Source organism: Tripterygium wilfordii, chromosome 16 (genome assembly GCF_013401445.1).
Source record: "Tripterygium wilfordii isolate XIE 37 chromosome 16, ASM1340144v1, whole genome shotgun sequence".
Lineage (NCBI taxonomy): Eukaryota > Viridiplantae > Streptophyta > Magnoliopsida > Celastrales > Celastraceae > Tripterygium > Tripterygium wilfordii.
The window spans coordinates 8,914,677-8,929,736 of record NC_052247.1 but is presented as its reverse complement, the minus strand read 5'-3'; the positions used below and the strand labels follow the sequence as shown (position 1 = coordinate 8,929,736).

The window sequence follows — 15,060 nt, the reverse complement described above, 5'->3', positions numbered from 1 at the left end:
AGTACTGGTTTCATGACTCAACTCTTGATCAAGAAGCACCATGTGCAATATAGCTTCATAGACATACCTAAAATACACCATCAGTATCAGACAAAGAAATGTGATCTCAAAGCACAAGTATCAGAAATCGCAACCCACTCACATCAACAATATTGTTTGTTTTGTGTTTACCGGTTTATTGTAATAACTCTTTTGGAACACTTGAGAGCCACCGAAATGAATAGGAGTGGACAAAAAGGAGAGAATTCTTGGGAAACAAGCGGCCTTGCAAAAAGGACAGGCGCAGCGGGAGTCAAAGTATTCCCTATCAGAAGGAAAATTATTGAAGATGACATGAGTTTAGTCACATCAAGCTTTTCATCAATTCCTTTGTTTTATCAAATCTTTCACCAGCTCCAATCCTTCATCAATTCCTTTGTTTATACTGCTCACTCTATTAAATTAAACTAAAATGAGGAGCTGCCATTTTTTTTTTTGGTGATGCTATTGGATTCTTTCTGCATTACGTTTATGGAGTTTGTTTATTCTGGTCTGCTGAAAAAGATTGTTTGTTTCCATTGCTTTAACCGATCTAGCTGGTGTTTTCTATATTGATCTTTTCATATTTGGCTTAGCTTATAGCATGGATGCTTGTCTGCAGAATATAAACTTTGTTTTCTTGTACTTTGTACATGTCAATTAAAAAAAAACATTAAATTAAACTAGACAGGAAATGAAACAGGTATAACAAGATTTATGCAGAGCTAGAAGCATGGTTTGAACCTGGAGCCGGTTGTTGTGACTTGTGAGTCAGTCGAAAGATTCTAAGAACGGCTAATACAAACAACATAAAGGTGACTAATATGCCATTTGATAGCCGAACCAGCAAGAAATATCTCAAAGCATCTGACTCATGAAGATGTTTCCCATGATGTGTTTTGTTTTCTATAAACCTGTATGTTTTGAAAATACAAGCATCTGTTTCCATGTTTTATTTGCTGTAAGTATTTGTGGTAGTTCCTTCTGTTTCTTCCAAGATTTTGAGAGAAAAGAAGGTGGGTGATGGTTAGGGAAATGACAACTACACCAACTTCAATGAATGGGGGAGATGGAGAGAATAGCTATACCCGCAATTCCGCTTCACAGGCATGTTTAATTTCCAACTTATGATTCTTTACATGGGTTTTTTGAGATGATAATCTTTCATAACTATTAGTGGGTTTTGATTGAAATTATTATCTTTCAGGGAGTGGCCTTTGAGCTTGTGAAGTCATTGATCAGTGAAGGAATTGCTACAAAGCTTGATCTGGTTCGACTCATATCGCCTTCGTCCCCAAAAATATTAAGGATTGCTGATTTGGGATGTTCTGTTGGGCCCAACACATTCACATCAGTGCAAGAAATAACAAATTATCTGAAACTAAAATGCCGACAACGAGATCATGATGTTGAATTCCAAGTGTTTTTCAATGACCAATTCTCGAACGATTTCAACACTCTCTTTAAGAATCTTCCATCTGATAGGCAGTATTTTGCAGCTGGTGTGCCGGGGTCTTTTCATGATCGTTTGTTCCCTGAGAATTTTCTCCATTTCATGCACTGCTCATATTCACTGCATTGGCTCTCAAGTGCACCTAAAGAGTTGGTAGATCAAGACTCCCCTGCATATAATAAAGGGAGGATCTATTATGCAGCTGCCCCCACAGCAGTTGTTCAGGCCTACTCAAATCAATTTGCAAAGGACATTACTTCTTTTCTGAATGCAAGATCACATGAGGTTGTCCCTGGAGGGCTTATGACACTTGTGATACCAGGTGTTCCAGATGGTGTCCCTCATTCACAGTGCGGTTTTGTTGCAACTCATGCTTTAATTGAAGCCTGTCTCATAGACATCCACCATCAGGTATAGTGATTCTCATTCACTTTAAATTTGTTTATCAAAAGTTAATCTTCGATTCCTGAAAACCGATGTTAAGATAATCGGGTTTTCATTTGTTATTGCTTTCTTTCTCCATATCCCTTCAGGGATTAATCAGTGAAGCTAAGATTGACTCCTTCAATATGCCCATATACATCCCAGCTGCACCAGAGATTAAGGCTTTGATAGAGAAAAATGGTTGTTTCAGCATCGAAAAGATGGAATCAATAATCTATGGTGAGGAAGTAGTAAAATTATTATATATAGATGAACAAATGGTAAGTTCACAACTAAGAGCTGTTTGGGAGGGAATTATCAGTGAGCACTTTGGAAACGATATTGTTGACGAACTTTTTGATCAGTTTGCCAAGAGATTTGCAGAGGCTTTCATGGGTTCCAAGCCAAGAAACAATGGGCGAACGGTTCTGATATTTGCGCTTCTCAAGCGCAACCTCTGATGACTTGATGTTTTTAATTGATTTGAGTTTCTTTCACAACAATAAAATCAAATGCACTATTGATTGAAATTATTCACAATCTATCTCTTGTTTACGAGGAAAGACTATATATTTACCTTCTGTAATCGTTAGTGTCTTCTGTAATTGTTAGTGTTGTGAGACTTCTCTACATGCATATGTGTGAATTTTCTTGCTACTGGTTTTGTCTTAGCACATCAGAAACTACTGCCTTCAGTTTTCAACCGTAATTGACCTCTTTCTATATGGGTGGCAGGGGTCTGCTGTAGTAAAAACTACAGCAGATCCCGCTGTAGGCAATTTGAGTCACAAAAAATATTTATTTTATTTTGAAAAAATTATAGATGTGTAGTTTATGATCTAACGAATCCAACGATATATTTTTTGTTCGAAACAAAAATCAAATTCATCTTGATCCAGACACCGAATGTTTTGTGTTTATATCCGACGGTCTAAAATTGTTAAGCATTTTTCATATAGCATATGATTTTTGTTTTGAACAAAAAATATATCGTTGGATTCGTTAGATCATAAACTACACATCTATAATTTTTTCAAAATAAAATAAAATTTTTTTTCATCCCAAATTGTTATTACAGCGGGGCCTGCTGTAATTTTTTTACAGCAGAGCCCCGGCACCCCTTTCTATATATGCTTTGAAGAATCATGGATTTTGAGTTATTATTTTTGATTACTTCTGGCCAAAAAGTTCAGTAACTTTAAAACTGTTTCAATTTTACTTATTGCATAGATAAAACACACATAAAACACCACAAGAACTGCTTGAAAACTGTCTCAATTTTGCTCACAATAGCCTCACATTACAGAGTCCGCTTTCAGCTAGCAGTTAAAACACTAGATAAAAGAATCTCGCAGTTTACAAAATATGTGCAAAAAGGAGACCACCAGCTGCTACGAGCTCACAACCACTCAGGCTGCATTAAAGGATCTAGGTCTGGAATCAATCTCAAGGAGGAAGCACACTCCAGGGACTAACTTCATGATCCGCGTCTCTCCGAATTGGGAAATAATAGGGCCTCTTAACGGGAGGATAAAACGCTTTCCAGAGGCTAACTTCAATTCTTTAGCTTCATGTTCTTCTTATTCACCCAAAAGAAAGCAAACTTTTGTTTCCATTGGAGCTATCCATGCACTACTCTTGCCCCCACTCAAAACTCTTCAGTTAATTTTTTGTTTCCGTAAGTCATTGGTTGAGAACAACTTATGTATCTCTGAATCAACACAATCCATACTAGTGATACCAACCCAGGGAAGGAGCTCTGTTAACTTGAACCAAACCAGTCTCATCACATATAGATGTACTAACAATATTGGCAATGCAAGCCCATCCTTCACAATCTTCCAAAATTCAGTTACTTGTTTTTCTAGATGTGATTTCGAAGATTGATCATTCATCCGGGTTAGCCACCAAAAAACCAAAAAAAAAATCTATCTTGCATTCAAACACACCTGATACAACCTTGATCCACTAGGACCACTGCTACCTTTAGCCAAACAGCACCCATGAACATTCATTAGATTCCCCAATTTCTGGATCTTCAATTCCACAAATTCAGTAATGCAGAGTATAACCAAGAGAAATTGTAAAAGCACTAGCATTCGAATGCTTCAGCTCTTTCGAATCAAACTGTTACATACCCTTGCAATTTGCTCCTGTTAAGACGGTTAACAAGTCTGTTAGTTGTGGTTAGTTTTGTATTAGTACTTAACGTCCGTTAAGTCAGGTTTATGTCGGTGACTTGTTAGTATAAGAAGGAATTGTTTTAGTTTGTTAAAGGAGTTATTGAATAAAGAATACAAGTTCATTTTCACTTTCCCTCTCTTTCTCTGGAATTCTCTCCGTTCCCTCTCTTTCTCTTACACCAGCTAGGTTAAGGTTGAAGGCTTGTATCATTGGTATCGGAGCAATTCTACCAGTCGATCTTGCTGTCCCCTTCCTGCGTATGACCCGACGAACTCGCGCTGTTGCAATGGATAGTAGAGTCTCGACCTTGGAAGCTACAGTTGATCAACTTTCGGTGGCATTTGGCAAATTCCAGACTACTATTAGTCAAGAAATGGTAGATCTGCGACATTCTGTAAACCATGACATTGATAAAGTAAATGTCAATTTGGAATCAAAGATGACTGCTGGATTCGAAAGGCTTCGGCAAGATCTATTCCGTTCAGACGCCAGAAATCTTGAAGAAGTAGATCGAAATGAGGTAGCTGATACCAGATCTGGGAAGCGAATTGATAATCAAGAACAGAGGAGTGTCAATCAGCGGAGCTCTTGGCAGAAGGTGGAATTTCCTAAATTTCATGATTCTGATGATCCTACAGCTTGGATTCACAAGGCTGAGCAATACTTTGCTTATTACGGTACACCTGAAACTCAAAAGGTTGTTATAGTGTCATTCAATTTAGAAAATGAAGCATTACAATGGTTTCAATGGATGAATTGTATGCAAACCACTCCTCACTGGGAAGACTTCACAGTAGCATTCTGTAGGGAATTTGGTCCAACTGAGTTTGAAGACACTGCTGAATCATTGTTTAGACTTAAACATACTGGCACTCTGAAGGAGTTTGTCAATGAATTCCGCAGATTAGCTAATAGAACTAAAGGCATAAGTCCAGCATTATTGAAAAGCTGTTTTATTGGTGGACTAAAGGCTGAGTTGCGTTATGATGTTAAAATTTTGAAACCTGCGAATGTTCATGAGGCAATTGCTTTAGCATTTCAATTGGATGCTAAGTTGCAACATCTTAAAAGTATTACTTACAAACCTTCAACTGGGGCAGGGGTTAGGCCTACAATGCCTTTATCATCAGCTAAGAACAATGAAGTTGCCGCTAAAAAATCTAATATGACTGAATTTCCTAGTAGGAAAATGACACCAGAAGAGGTGCAGAATAGAAGAATGAAGGGTCTTTGTTTTTATTGTGATGAGAAGTACACTAAAGACCACAAATGTGCTAGGAAGCAACTCCTTCTTTTGGAAGTGGATTTTAATGATGATTTGGTTGATGTGTTTGAAGAATGTGGTGAAGAATTGCAGGAAGCTGAATGTCAACACTTAGAATTAAGTGCCTGTGCCTTCTTTGGAATTGATTCAGAAAATACCACTAAAACCATGAAGGTTAGGGGATTCATTAAGAACCATCCAGTGTTGATATTAATTGATTCTGGTAGTACTCATAATTTTGTTGATTCCAGGTGGTTAAAACAGTTGGGATGGTGTTATGGAAAAACTAGAGAGTTTGAAGTCATGATTGGTGATGGAGGTACAGTGAAGAGTATGGGGTGTTGTAGGGAAATGCCTTTAACCATGGGAGATTATCAGGGTAAACCAAATCTTTTTGTTTTACCTATTGGAGGTTGTGATGTGGTTTTAGGTGTCCAGTGGCTTAAGACAGTAAGTCCAGTATTGTGGGACTTCCATCTATTAACAATGGATTTTACTAGTAATGATAGAACTTTTCAGATTAAAAGTGACACTACAAATTTGCAATCAGGAAGCAGTATGATTAAGGATGTTTCTTTACAACAGATTGAGAAGGATTTGAAGGGAACTAGTTTGAGCCTTTTATTATATTCTCAGGAATTGAAGTTGTCAGATCAAAGTTCTCATCTTACAAGCCAACAAGTGCAGGACTTGGATGCTTTATTATTGTCTTTTACAGCTGTTTTCCAAGTTCCTACATCCTTACCACCAGTAAGGAGTCATGACCACAAAATACCTCTTATACCTGGAGCCAAACCAGCTAGTAAAAGGCCTTATCATTATGGCCCTTTGCAAAAGACAGAAATTGAAAAGGCTATCAAGGAGTTATTAGAAGCTGGTTTTATAAGAAACAGTCACAGTCCATTCTCCTCTCCTGTGTTGTTGGTCAAAAAAAAGGAGGGTACTTGGAGGATGTGCATGGATTACAGGGAGCTGAATAAATTGACAATCAAAGATAAGTATCCCATACCTCTTATAGATGATTTACTTGATGAGTTGCATGGTTCAGTTTATTTTTCTAAATTGGATTTGCGATCTGGTTACCACCAAATCAGAATGGTGGAAGAAGATATTGAGAAAACAGCATTCAGAACCCATGAGGGACATTACGAATTTTTGGTTATGCCTTTTGGCTTAACCAATGCTCCAGCTACATTTCAAAGTTTAATGAATGATATTTTCAAACCATTTCTGAGGAAGAGTGTGCTGGTATTTTTTGATGATATTTTGGTTTATAGTCCCAATTGGCAACAACATCTTATTGACTTGCAACATGCTTTTGATGTACTGCTAAAGCATCATTTATTAGTTAAGAAGACCAAGTGTGCTTTTGGACAGATTTCTGTGGAATATTTGGGACATGTGGGGTCCAAGGAAGGGGTAGCTGCTGATCCATCAAAATTAAAAGCTATTTCAGATTGGCCTATTCCACAGAATGTGAAAGAATTGAGGGGATTTTTGGGGTTATCTGGGTATTATAGGAAGTTTGTACCCAATTATGGTAGTATCTGTCAACCTTTATATCAGTTAACTAAAAAAGACAGTTTTGTATGGACTACTACTGCTACTATAGCTTTTGATAAGTTGAAGAAGATCATGATCTCACCTAGGGTGTTGGCATTGCCTGATTTTTCTATGCCATTTGAATTGGAGAGTGATGCTTCAGATGTTGGAATTGGTGCTGTATTACAACAGCAGGGGAAACCTGTGGCTTTCTTTAGCCAGTCATTGGGTCCTAGGAATCAAGCTTTGTCTACCTATGAGAAGGAATTATTAGCTATTGTGTGTGCAGTTAAAAAATGGCAGCATTATTTGCAAGGGAAGCATTTTATTATTAAGACTGATCATAGGAGTTTGAAATATTTTTTGGATCAGAAAACTCATACATCTTTCCAACAGAAATGGGTGGCTAAGCTAATGGGTTATGACTATGAAATTCAGTATCGGAAAGGAGCAGAAAACATAGTAGCAGATGCTTTGTCCAGGAAGCCATCAGATTCAATTGTGCAGAACAGTGTTGTTAATGATAACAGAATGGAATGTTGTGCAATATCTTATCCATATCCATCTTGGATGGATGATTTAAGAAGAGATTTGGAGAAGGATGAATGGGTTCTGTCCAAAGTCCAGGAGATTAGAAATGTTGAGCCAGGAATGGTACAAAAATACAATGTGGATAATGGATTTTTGAAGTATAAGTCCAGAATTGTTTTGAGTCCTAGTTCTCAGTGGAAGGGAAGGATTTTTGAAGAATTTCATGCCTCTCCTTCTGCAGGACATCCTGGTGTGCTTAAGACATACAAGAGAATTAAGAAAGCCTTTTACTGGACTGGAATTAAGAAGGAAGTCAAGCGTATGGTGGCAGAATGCAGTGTGTGTCAGTTGAACAAATATGAAACCATCTCCCCACCTGGATTGCTACAACCTCTGCCTGTGCCAAACCAGGTTTGGAGTGATATTAGTATGGACTTCATAGTCTCTTTACCTGTGTGTAGAGGAAAATCTGTGATAATGGTGGTGGTGGACAGATTAACAAAATATAGTCATTTTGTTGCCTTAGCTCATCCATATACTGCTTCTATGGTGGCTCAAGCTTTTATTGATAATGTGTTTAAGCTTCATGGAATGCCAGCATCTATTGTCAGTGATAGAGATACAGTGTTTCTGAGCAAATTTTGGACTGAATTTTTCAAATTGCAAGGTTCCAAACTTTGTATGAGCTCGGGGTATCATCCCCAGAGTGATGGACAAACAGAGGTGATGAATAGGTGTTTGGAAACTTATCTGCGATGTTATACTAGTTTGCAGCCGAAGCTATGGTTGAACTGGCTGTCTTGGGCTGAATGGAGTTTTAATACCTCTTTTCATTTTTCAGCTAAAGCAACTCCCTTTGAGTTAGTATATGGGTACTCTCCTCCTCATGTTACGACCTATGAAGTTGGTTCTGCTAAGCTGAATATGGTGGAACAGGCTTTACTAAGCAGAGATCAACAATTGGAGTTGTTAAGACATAATTTACTTATGGCTCAGGAAAGAATGAGGACTCAAGCTGACAAGCATAGGTCTGAGAGAGTTTTTAATGTTGGCGATATGGTCTATTTGAAACTGGTACCTTATCAGTTTCCTTCTTTGGCTTCACATTCTTTCCATAAATTGCTTCCAAAGTATTATGGACCTTATGAGATCCTTGAGAAGATTGGGTCTGTGGCTTACAGACTCAACTTACCAGTAGAAACTAAAATGCATCCTGTTTTTCATGTGAGTTGCCTTAAGAAGCATATTGGTCCTACTGTAGTTCCTACTGTGCAATTGCCTATGGTAGCAGATTTAGGTCTGGTGCAACAGTCAAGTCCTCAAGCAGTGCTTAAGAGAAGAGTATATAAGAAAGGAAAAATTGCTGGAACCCAACTCCTGGTGCAGTGGCAAGATCATAATGCAGAGGAGGCAACGTGGGAAGACTATGATGATTTCAAGAACAAATATCCTCAATTCAAGTTCTGATTGAAAGATAGTTTGTTATGAATATGTCTTTATGGAAACTGTATCCTATACTTTGAGGACAAAGTTGGTTGTTAAAGGGGGAGTAGTTGTTACATACCCTTGCAATTTGCTCCTGTTAAGACGGTTAACAAGTCTGTTAGTTGTGGTTAGTTTTGTATTAGTACTTAACGTCCGTTAAGTCAGGTTTATGTCGGTGACTTGTTAGTATAAGAAGGAATTGTTTTAGTTTGTTAAAGGAGTTATTGAATAAAGAATACAAGTTCATTTTCACTTTCCCTCTCTTTCTCTGGAATTCTCTCCGTTCCCTCTCTTTCTCATACACCAGCTAGGTTAAGGTTGAAGGCTTGTATCACAAACCCAACAAAACCAGCCTCCAAGAAAACCGCGTGTATAGCTTCTCAATAGCTCCTTAAAAAGTACAATTACATTACCCCGCATTCACAAACCCATTCTCTGTAACAGAAATTTCTCCTATCGATCTGGGTCGTCGTTACAACAGTAATTGTGTATTCCATACGAGAATTACTTATATTCCAGTTCGTAATGCTGCGGATATTCCCATTAATCTAAAAGCGAAATTGCATGACTGTGCCTAACCTACCCGAGGAACGCACTGAACAGACGATGTGGAAGGAGTAGCTTGCGTCGCAATGCCATTAATTGAACGATGGAAGTTGCTAGAATCATTGGGAGGCCTCTGAGACAGCTCCCTGGGAGGCGAGTAACTGATGAAATCGATATTGTAAAATTGTTTGTGTAGCCGGGGTAGTGGTGGAAGACGACGGGAGAGTGAAGTAACGGCGGCGAAGGTGGCGGCGGAAGGGTTGGCGGAGAGCGTTAGATCTTCAACCTGGATCAATTGGCCCAAGAAATCGGCGTCCGAAAACCCTAGAGTCCAGTCATCTACCCCTCGATTTCTTGAAAGAGCCAAGCCAGGCTGGCCCAAATTAATATTTCTGGCCCACTTATGAAACCTACATAACGGGTCTCAATCAAATTTCAGGCCCAGGCCCAGCTCATCAATTTAAAAACCAAGTGGAACTCACGCATTGCAGGAAGCGCGTAGAACTACCTTCTGTAAAGGAACGACATTGCAAAGCTTGCGTTTTGGCATCTCAAAGTCACCATCTTTGCTTGGTTCACCGTAGCTGTCAACCCCCAGTTGGCATTTGCCGTCTATCTCTTTAATTAATGTAAAATCTTTCGTGGATTCTCCGATTTGTTTTTCTGGGTTTTTTCCCTACTGACCCCAAGGCATAATTTTTACTAGAAAAAAGAGAGGCAGAATCAATAACAGACAAAACCCATTACGCTAAGCGACCTTATCGACACTCGGAGAGAGGGATTTATTGGGAAAAAAACATTAGTTTAATCCTGTGATGTGTGTTTGTTATACTGGTTGGAGGGAGAAAACAAAGAGTGATCTTTAGGATCACGCAGCTGTGTAGTCGAGAACAAGATGGTGGGTCTTTTTTCTAGATTTTCTGTTGGCAGAGTTGGCCATCGACGTACCCAGAGCGCCCTTGTAAGAATTCTTTAACTCTGTTTGCTTTTGCAATTGATTGAGAATCTATCTTGTGTGAACCTTGAGTTTATTTTGTTTGTTTTTCTTTGTCTTTAATCAATTTGGGAAGTTCAATTTTGTCTTGATTTGTCTTTTTCATTGGGTACTGGAATTTTGCCGAACTGGGTTTGATTTGGTCTTTTATTGTGGTAATTGTCTCTGTCTGTTTGACGCTTATACTTGTTCTTGGTTATTCGCATGTTTTGGTTGTATCAAACCATCCGCCATCTTCCATTTGTTTCCCTTGGTGGCTGATTTTTGAAGATGAAATTTCACCTGTGCAATACCGTTTCAGAGTTTTATGCAATTTTAGCTCTGACACTTGTGTATGTGAGTATGTCTTAGGTGTGTTGATAGTTGTTGTTTGTTACTCTGTGAGGTTGTGTCCCATATAAGATGATTACTTCTTTCTTGATATCCATTTAGGCGTTGACCAAAGTCATTGCTTAATAAAATCGGCCTTAATTCTACTGTTGTTAGCTTTAAGAATTGTTTTTAAATGATTATATTCATGTGGTGTAGGATGAGAGGGAAGTATTGCCACCTCATGCAGATGTCATTGCTGCAAACACTGCAACTACTGCTACATCCCATGGAATTCGAGTAGCAATAGAGTTTAAGCCAGTGGAGCACCCTATCGAGCCCTTTGACAATGATCGACCAATTCATTGTCCACTACCTGAGCCTTCGATACTTAATGTGAGTTCGATACTCGTGTTACATCTTGAGTATCTTCTTTTACTTAACTTTTGACTGTTTGAACTGAAATGTAAAGTCTCAATGCAAAGCTAAACAATATTTTGTTGTAAATATGTTTTATCGAATTCTCCCCTTGATCCTTTGGAAAAAAACTGCAATGTGATAGAGAATTGGTTTTGTTGATGATTTGATATTTGGTGGTCAGTTTCTTTTGTGTTGCTTGGGATGATTCTCTCTTTTTAAAAAGAACAAAATCTACATATTTGTTGTTTGAACTTTGAAGTGACGGAACACCTATATGATAATGGTATTATTCAGTGAGACCTTAGACATCTAATCATATTTTCATTTGTTGATGCCAACCCCAAACTAACTTTTGGGATAAAGACTCGAATGATGATGATACCTCAACTAGTGTAAAAGGAAGCTTAAATGTTGCTGAAGAGGATGGTATTTGGCAATTCTGGAAATTGATGTAAGACTCAAAAAGAGAGGAGGGAGTCCAAAACAATATCTACGGACGTAATAAGGAATGACTTGCTCTGAAGGAGTAGTTGAGAGCATAGCTTTAGGTTGGAAGAAATACTGAGAAAAAAATCCACATATTGTTTGGAATAGATTTTAGTGATGATGTGATGACAATTTGCTAGGTCAACATGGTGCACTTTTGGTGATGATATGTTAACTAGCTTTTCCTTTATATCTCTTTTGGTTTACATTTCTACTCTCCTGTTGGAATATGGCTCAGGTAGTCAGGTGTGTTTGTTTTGGTGGGTTGGGGCAGGGAGGCAGGGGAGGGGTTGATGTCTGCTGCTTAAATATGCCTTTGGTTTTCACTGCCTGAACCAACAAAAAACCTCACTAAGACAGCACTATAGAACCTGAATTTATTGTTTTAATGTCTATAGTTTATACCTACGCAGCTACGCTATTACCTAGGATATTGAACTTCGTAGACCTTATCCTTGGCTGCTGATGACAAGTTCGATAAGGAGTTCAAAGTTTTTATCTACTTTAAAAAGCTTTTTTAAGTTATACGAAAATATTATTACATAGGTTGCAACGCTTTGGCTTATGTTTTGTTAAGCTTTATTGCATTATCAGTGTGAACATAACGCTACTGTTTTATGTTAAGCACTTTTATGTTGACCAGAGGTAAGTTAACATCAAATCAATGACAAAAGTGTATGTATAGGTGTTTCCATCCATACAGAATTACTGATAGTGATATTCCCACAATATGCTTTGTCAGTACCAAGGAGCTATGAAAGATGGAATGTTTGTGGACTAATATACCTTATTTTCCGGAAACCTTCTATGAAATGTTTTGCTTATTTCTATAGATTCTGTTTGCATTAATAAAACCCTTGTTCCTTTTTTTGACACCAACTGTCCCGTTGTGCACAAAGATTCTGAGATCAAATTTTGTCAATCAACAGGATGGAAGAATATGGAAGGAGCGAGTGTCTGCTGTACCTGCCGTGCGTAGAAGACCCGACTTGCCAGTCATGAAGGAAAGTGGAGGCCTCGAATCTGACATGGCTGGAACAAAACCGAGGTCTACTCATTCAAATCGCTTGATCTTACCATCTCAGAGTGCCCCAGAACATAATTTACTAAAGCTCCTTGAAGAATGTAATGCGTCTGGGATCTGAAACTTGGTATAGCTGTCTCATTTGGCAATTACCTGCCTCATTCGTATTTATAGTTCACATTGTTCTCGTTCTTTTTCGTTATTCTTTTTTTACGCAATTTATCATCTTTTCCACATATTTGCTTGAGGTGTATGTATATCTAGATGAATTATAGCAAAGTAACAACTTGTGTTTGTAATTCAACAAGTTACACGAATGGTTCAAATTTTTGCTGTTTATGGACAACTTGGGATCTTGATAATGGGTGCTATGCACTCTGGTTTACAATTTGCCTCCTGCGAAAGCTCTCATGATTCATCCGTGACCTCCTCTACTGCACCCAACTCCAATGTTGAGCGCGGCCTCTTACATCTCTAGCTGCACCTACTCCAATGGCAGCTGAATGAACTGATTCAGGGGAGGTGATCAAAACCAACAGAAAGAAGAGAGCAAAGAATGTGTATAAGACCCTTAATTGCATCATTGTCATTTTTCTTTCTGTTAAGAGGTGGCAGTAAATTCAGACGACAACTTTTATTTTGCTTTGGTTGGAAATCAGTGAACAAATGTTTCAACTTCTCATTCCAAGTATTGGTTTTTTTTTTTTTTTTTTGCTAAGTTCTCAAAAAAAATCCATTGTAGCACATTGGCAATTCCAAGTGTTGATTGCTGCAACTTAAGTTGTTTTGCAATGAGTGGTGGTTTTGGTTATAGTTTGTGGTTGTTATGATTCTTTTAGAGGACTAAACATCTGGATTAAACTATAATATTAAATTAAAACTCTAATAATGGATATTTTGTTTGGTTCAAGGAATTTGTAATGACGGATATTATGTCGATTGATCCTTAATAAAATACAGAGTTTCCTTTAAAAAAATTATAAAACCATGGAATCCAGCTCACAAGAAGCCTAGAAAATAGATGCATATATAAGGTGTTTTATGTATATATAAGATGAGCAGAAGGTGGTCTTTTAGGCACAAACACACACACACATATATTTATAAATTATAATAGACCACATTATTGAGTATTGATATCATTCATATACTGGTTCAAGGAACATAAACTTTCACCATGATGCATCACTAGAACAACATATAGTGCACCTAGCCAGTGAGAGGAGGCCCGCCTGGTCCACCTTTGCTCGGCCCAGATGGAGGGATTGGTGTATACTTAGGTAACATGCCAAAATCTAAATTTCTTTTTGTAACAATTGTAGGAGGTTTCGATGGTCCAGATGGAGGAACAGGTCCTTTTGGCAACATACCAAAATCTATGTCGGTGAAATGTAAAGGAGGTCTGCCTGGTCCACCTTTGCTCGGTCCAGATGGAGGAACAGGTCCTTTGGGTAACATACCAAAATCTATGTCGGTGAAATGTAGAGGAGGTCCGCCTGGTCCACCTTTGCTCGGCCCAGATGGAGGAATTGGTGTGTACTTAGGTAACGTTCCGAAATTCATACTATCATAATACATCCTTGCATCAATTGAAGAGAAGAAGAAGGCCAAAGCCATCATAGAGTTGACGATGAACATGAAGGATGGCTTCCGATTAGGTTCCATTTTGAAGAAGAAAGAAGAAGAAAAACACTTGTTTTGTTTCTCTCTATGATTTGTGTAAGCATATGATCATCCATCACCCCTTTTTATAATAGAGGTTGGATTTGATTCTCCTATGTGGATCAAAAGTGTGGACCAAGTTTGTGGACTTGTTTTTCAACCATAGATGTGGTAGGCCCCATAATAAATGTGTGGCCCCCACTTATATTGTGATTGATTACAACCATTGGATTTTGATTCACAAACTTGGTCCACACTTTTTGATCCACATAGGAGAATTCCTAATATATATATATATATTCAGATTTTCTTTGGTTGAATTGTGTCTTGAAATATCTATATGATTATTTGTTGATTCTTTGGATTTTAGGGTCAATGAAATGAATGTGATAATCATGGGTTGGTGGCAAATTTTAGAATCTCCAAAATTTTGATATCTCATAAGTATTAATTGGTAAGATTTTTTGAGATAGTAATTCTTAGTATAGAAATTCTAAATTTTCCATTTTAGGGTCAATGACAACAAATTTTCTGAGATAGGGGGTTGAAATTAGTCCAGTCAATTCCACCAAATCTCCACCATTCAATGCATGATTGCATTGAATTTGACAACACCACATCCCACCATTCAATGGTGCATATTTGATGAAATTGGTGGAATAATTCCAACCAATCTTTTTCCAAATTTTCTCCATATAATCATTAAATATTTGGATTTT

The 15,060-nt window shown here is 37.9% G+C and overlaps 3 protein-coding genes across 3 annotated transcripts; 2 read left to right on the top strand and 1 right to left on the bottom strand.

Moving 5' to 3' along the window:
- The first annotated feature begins 930 nt into the window (after positions 1-930).
- LOC119980762 (loganic acid O-methyltransferase-like) lies at positions 931-2,355 on the top strand. The gene is made up of 3 exons (XM_038823558.1): positions 931-1,125; positions 1,226-1,882; positions 2,005-2,355. The coding sequence occupies exons 1-3, from the start codon at positions 1,042-1,044 to the stop codon at positions 2,353-2,355; spliced, it is 1,092 nt and encodes a 363-aa protein (XP_038679486.1). The 5' UTR covers positions 931-1,041.
- Positions 2,356-10,020: 7,665 nt separating this feature from the next.
- On the top strand, positions 10,021-13,064 carry LOC119980455. Its single transcript, XM_038823153.1, has 3 exons — positions 10,021-10,407; positions 10,969-11,145; positions 12,585-13,064. Exons 1-3 carry the CDS (start codon positions 10,342-10,344, stop codon positions 12,798-12,800), a joined length of 459 nt encoding a protein of 152 aa, XP_038679081.1. The 5' UTR covers positions 10,021-10,341; the 3' UTR covers positions 12,801-13,064.
- An 824-nt stretch (positions 13,065-13,888) lies between these two features.
- LOC119980761 (proline-rich proteoglycan 2-like) lies at positions 13,889-14,344 on the bottom strand. The gene has a single exon (XM_038823557.1). The coding sequence runs from the start codon at positions 14,342-14,344 to the stop codon at positions 13,889-13,891; it is 456 nt and encodes a 151-aa protein (XP_038679485.1).
- Between the last annotated feature and the right edge of the window lie 716 nt (positions 14,345-15,060).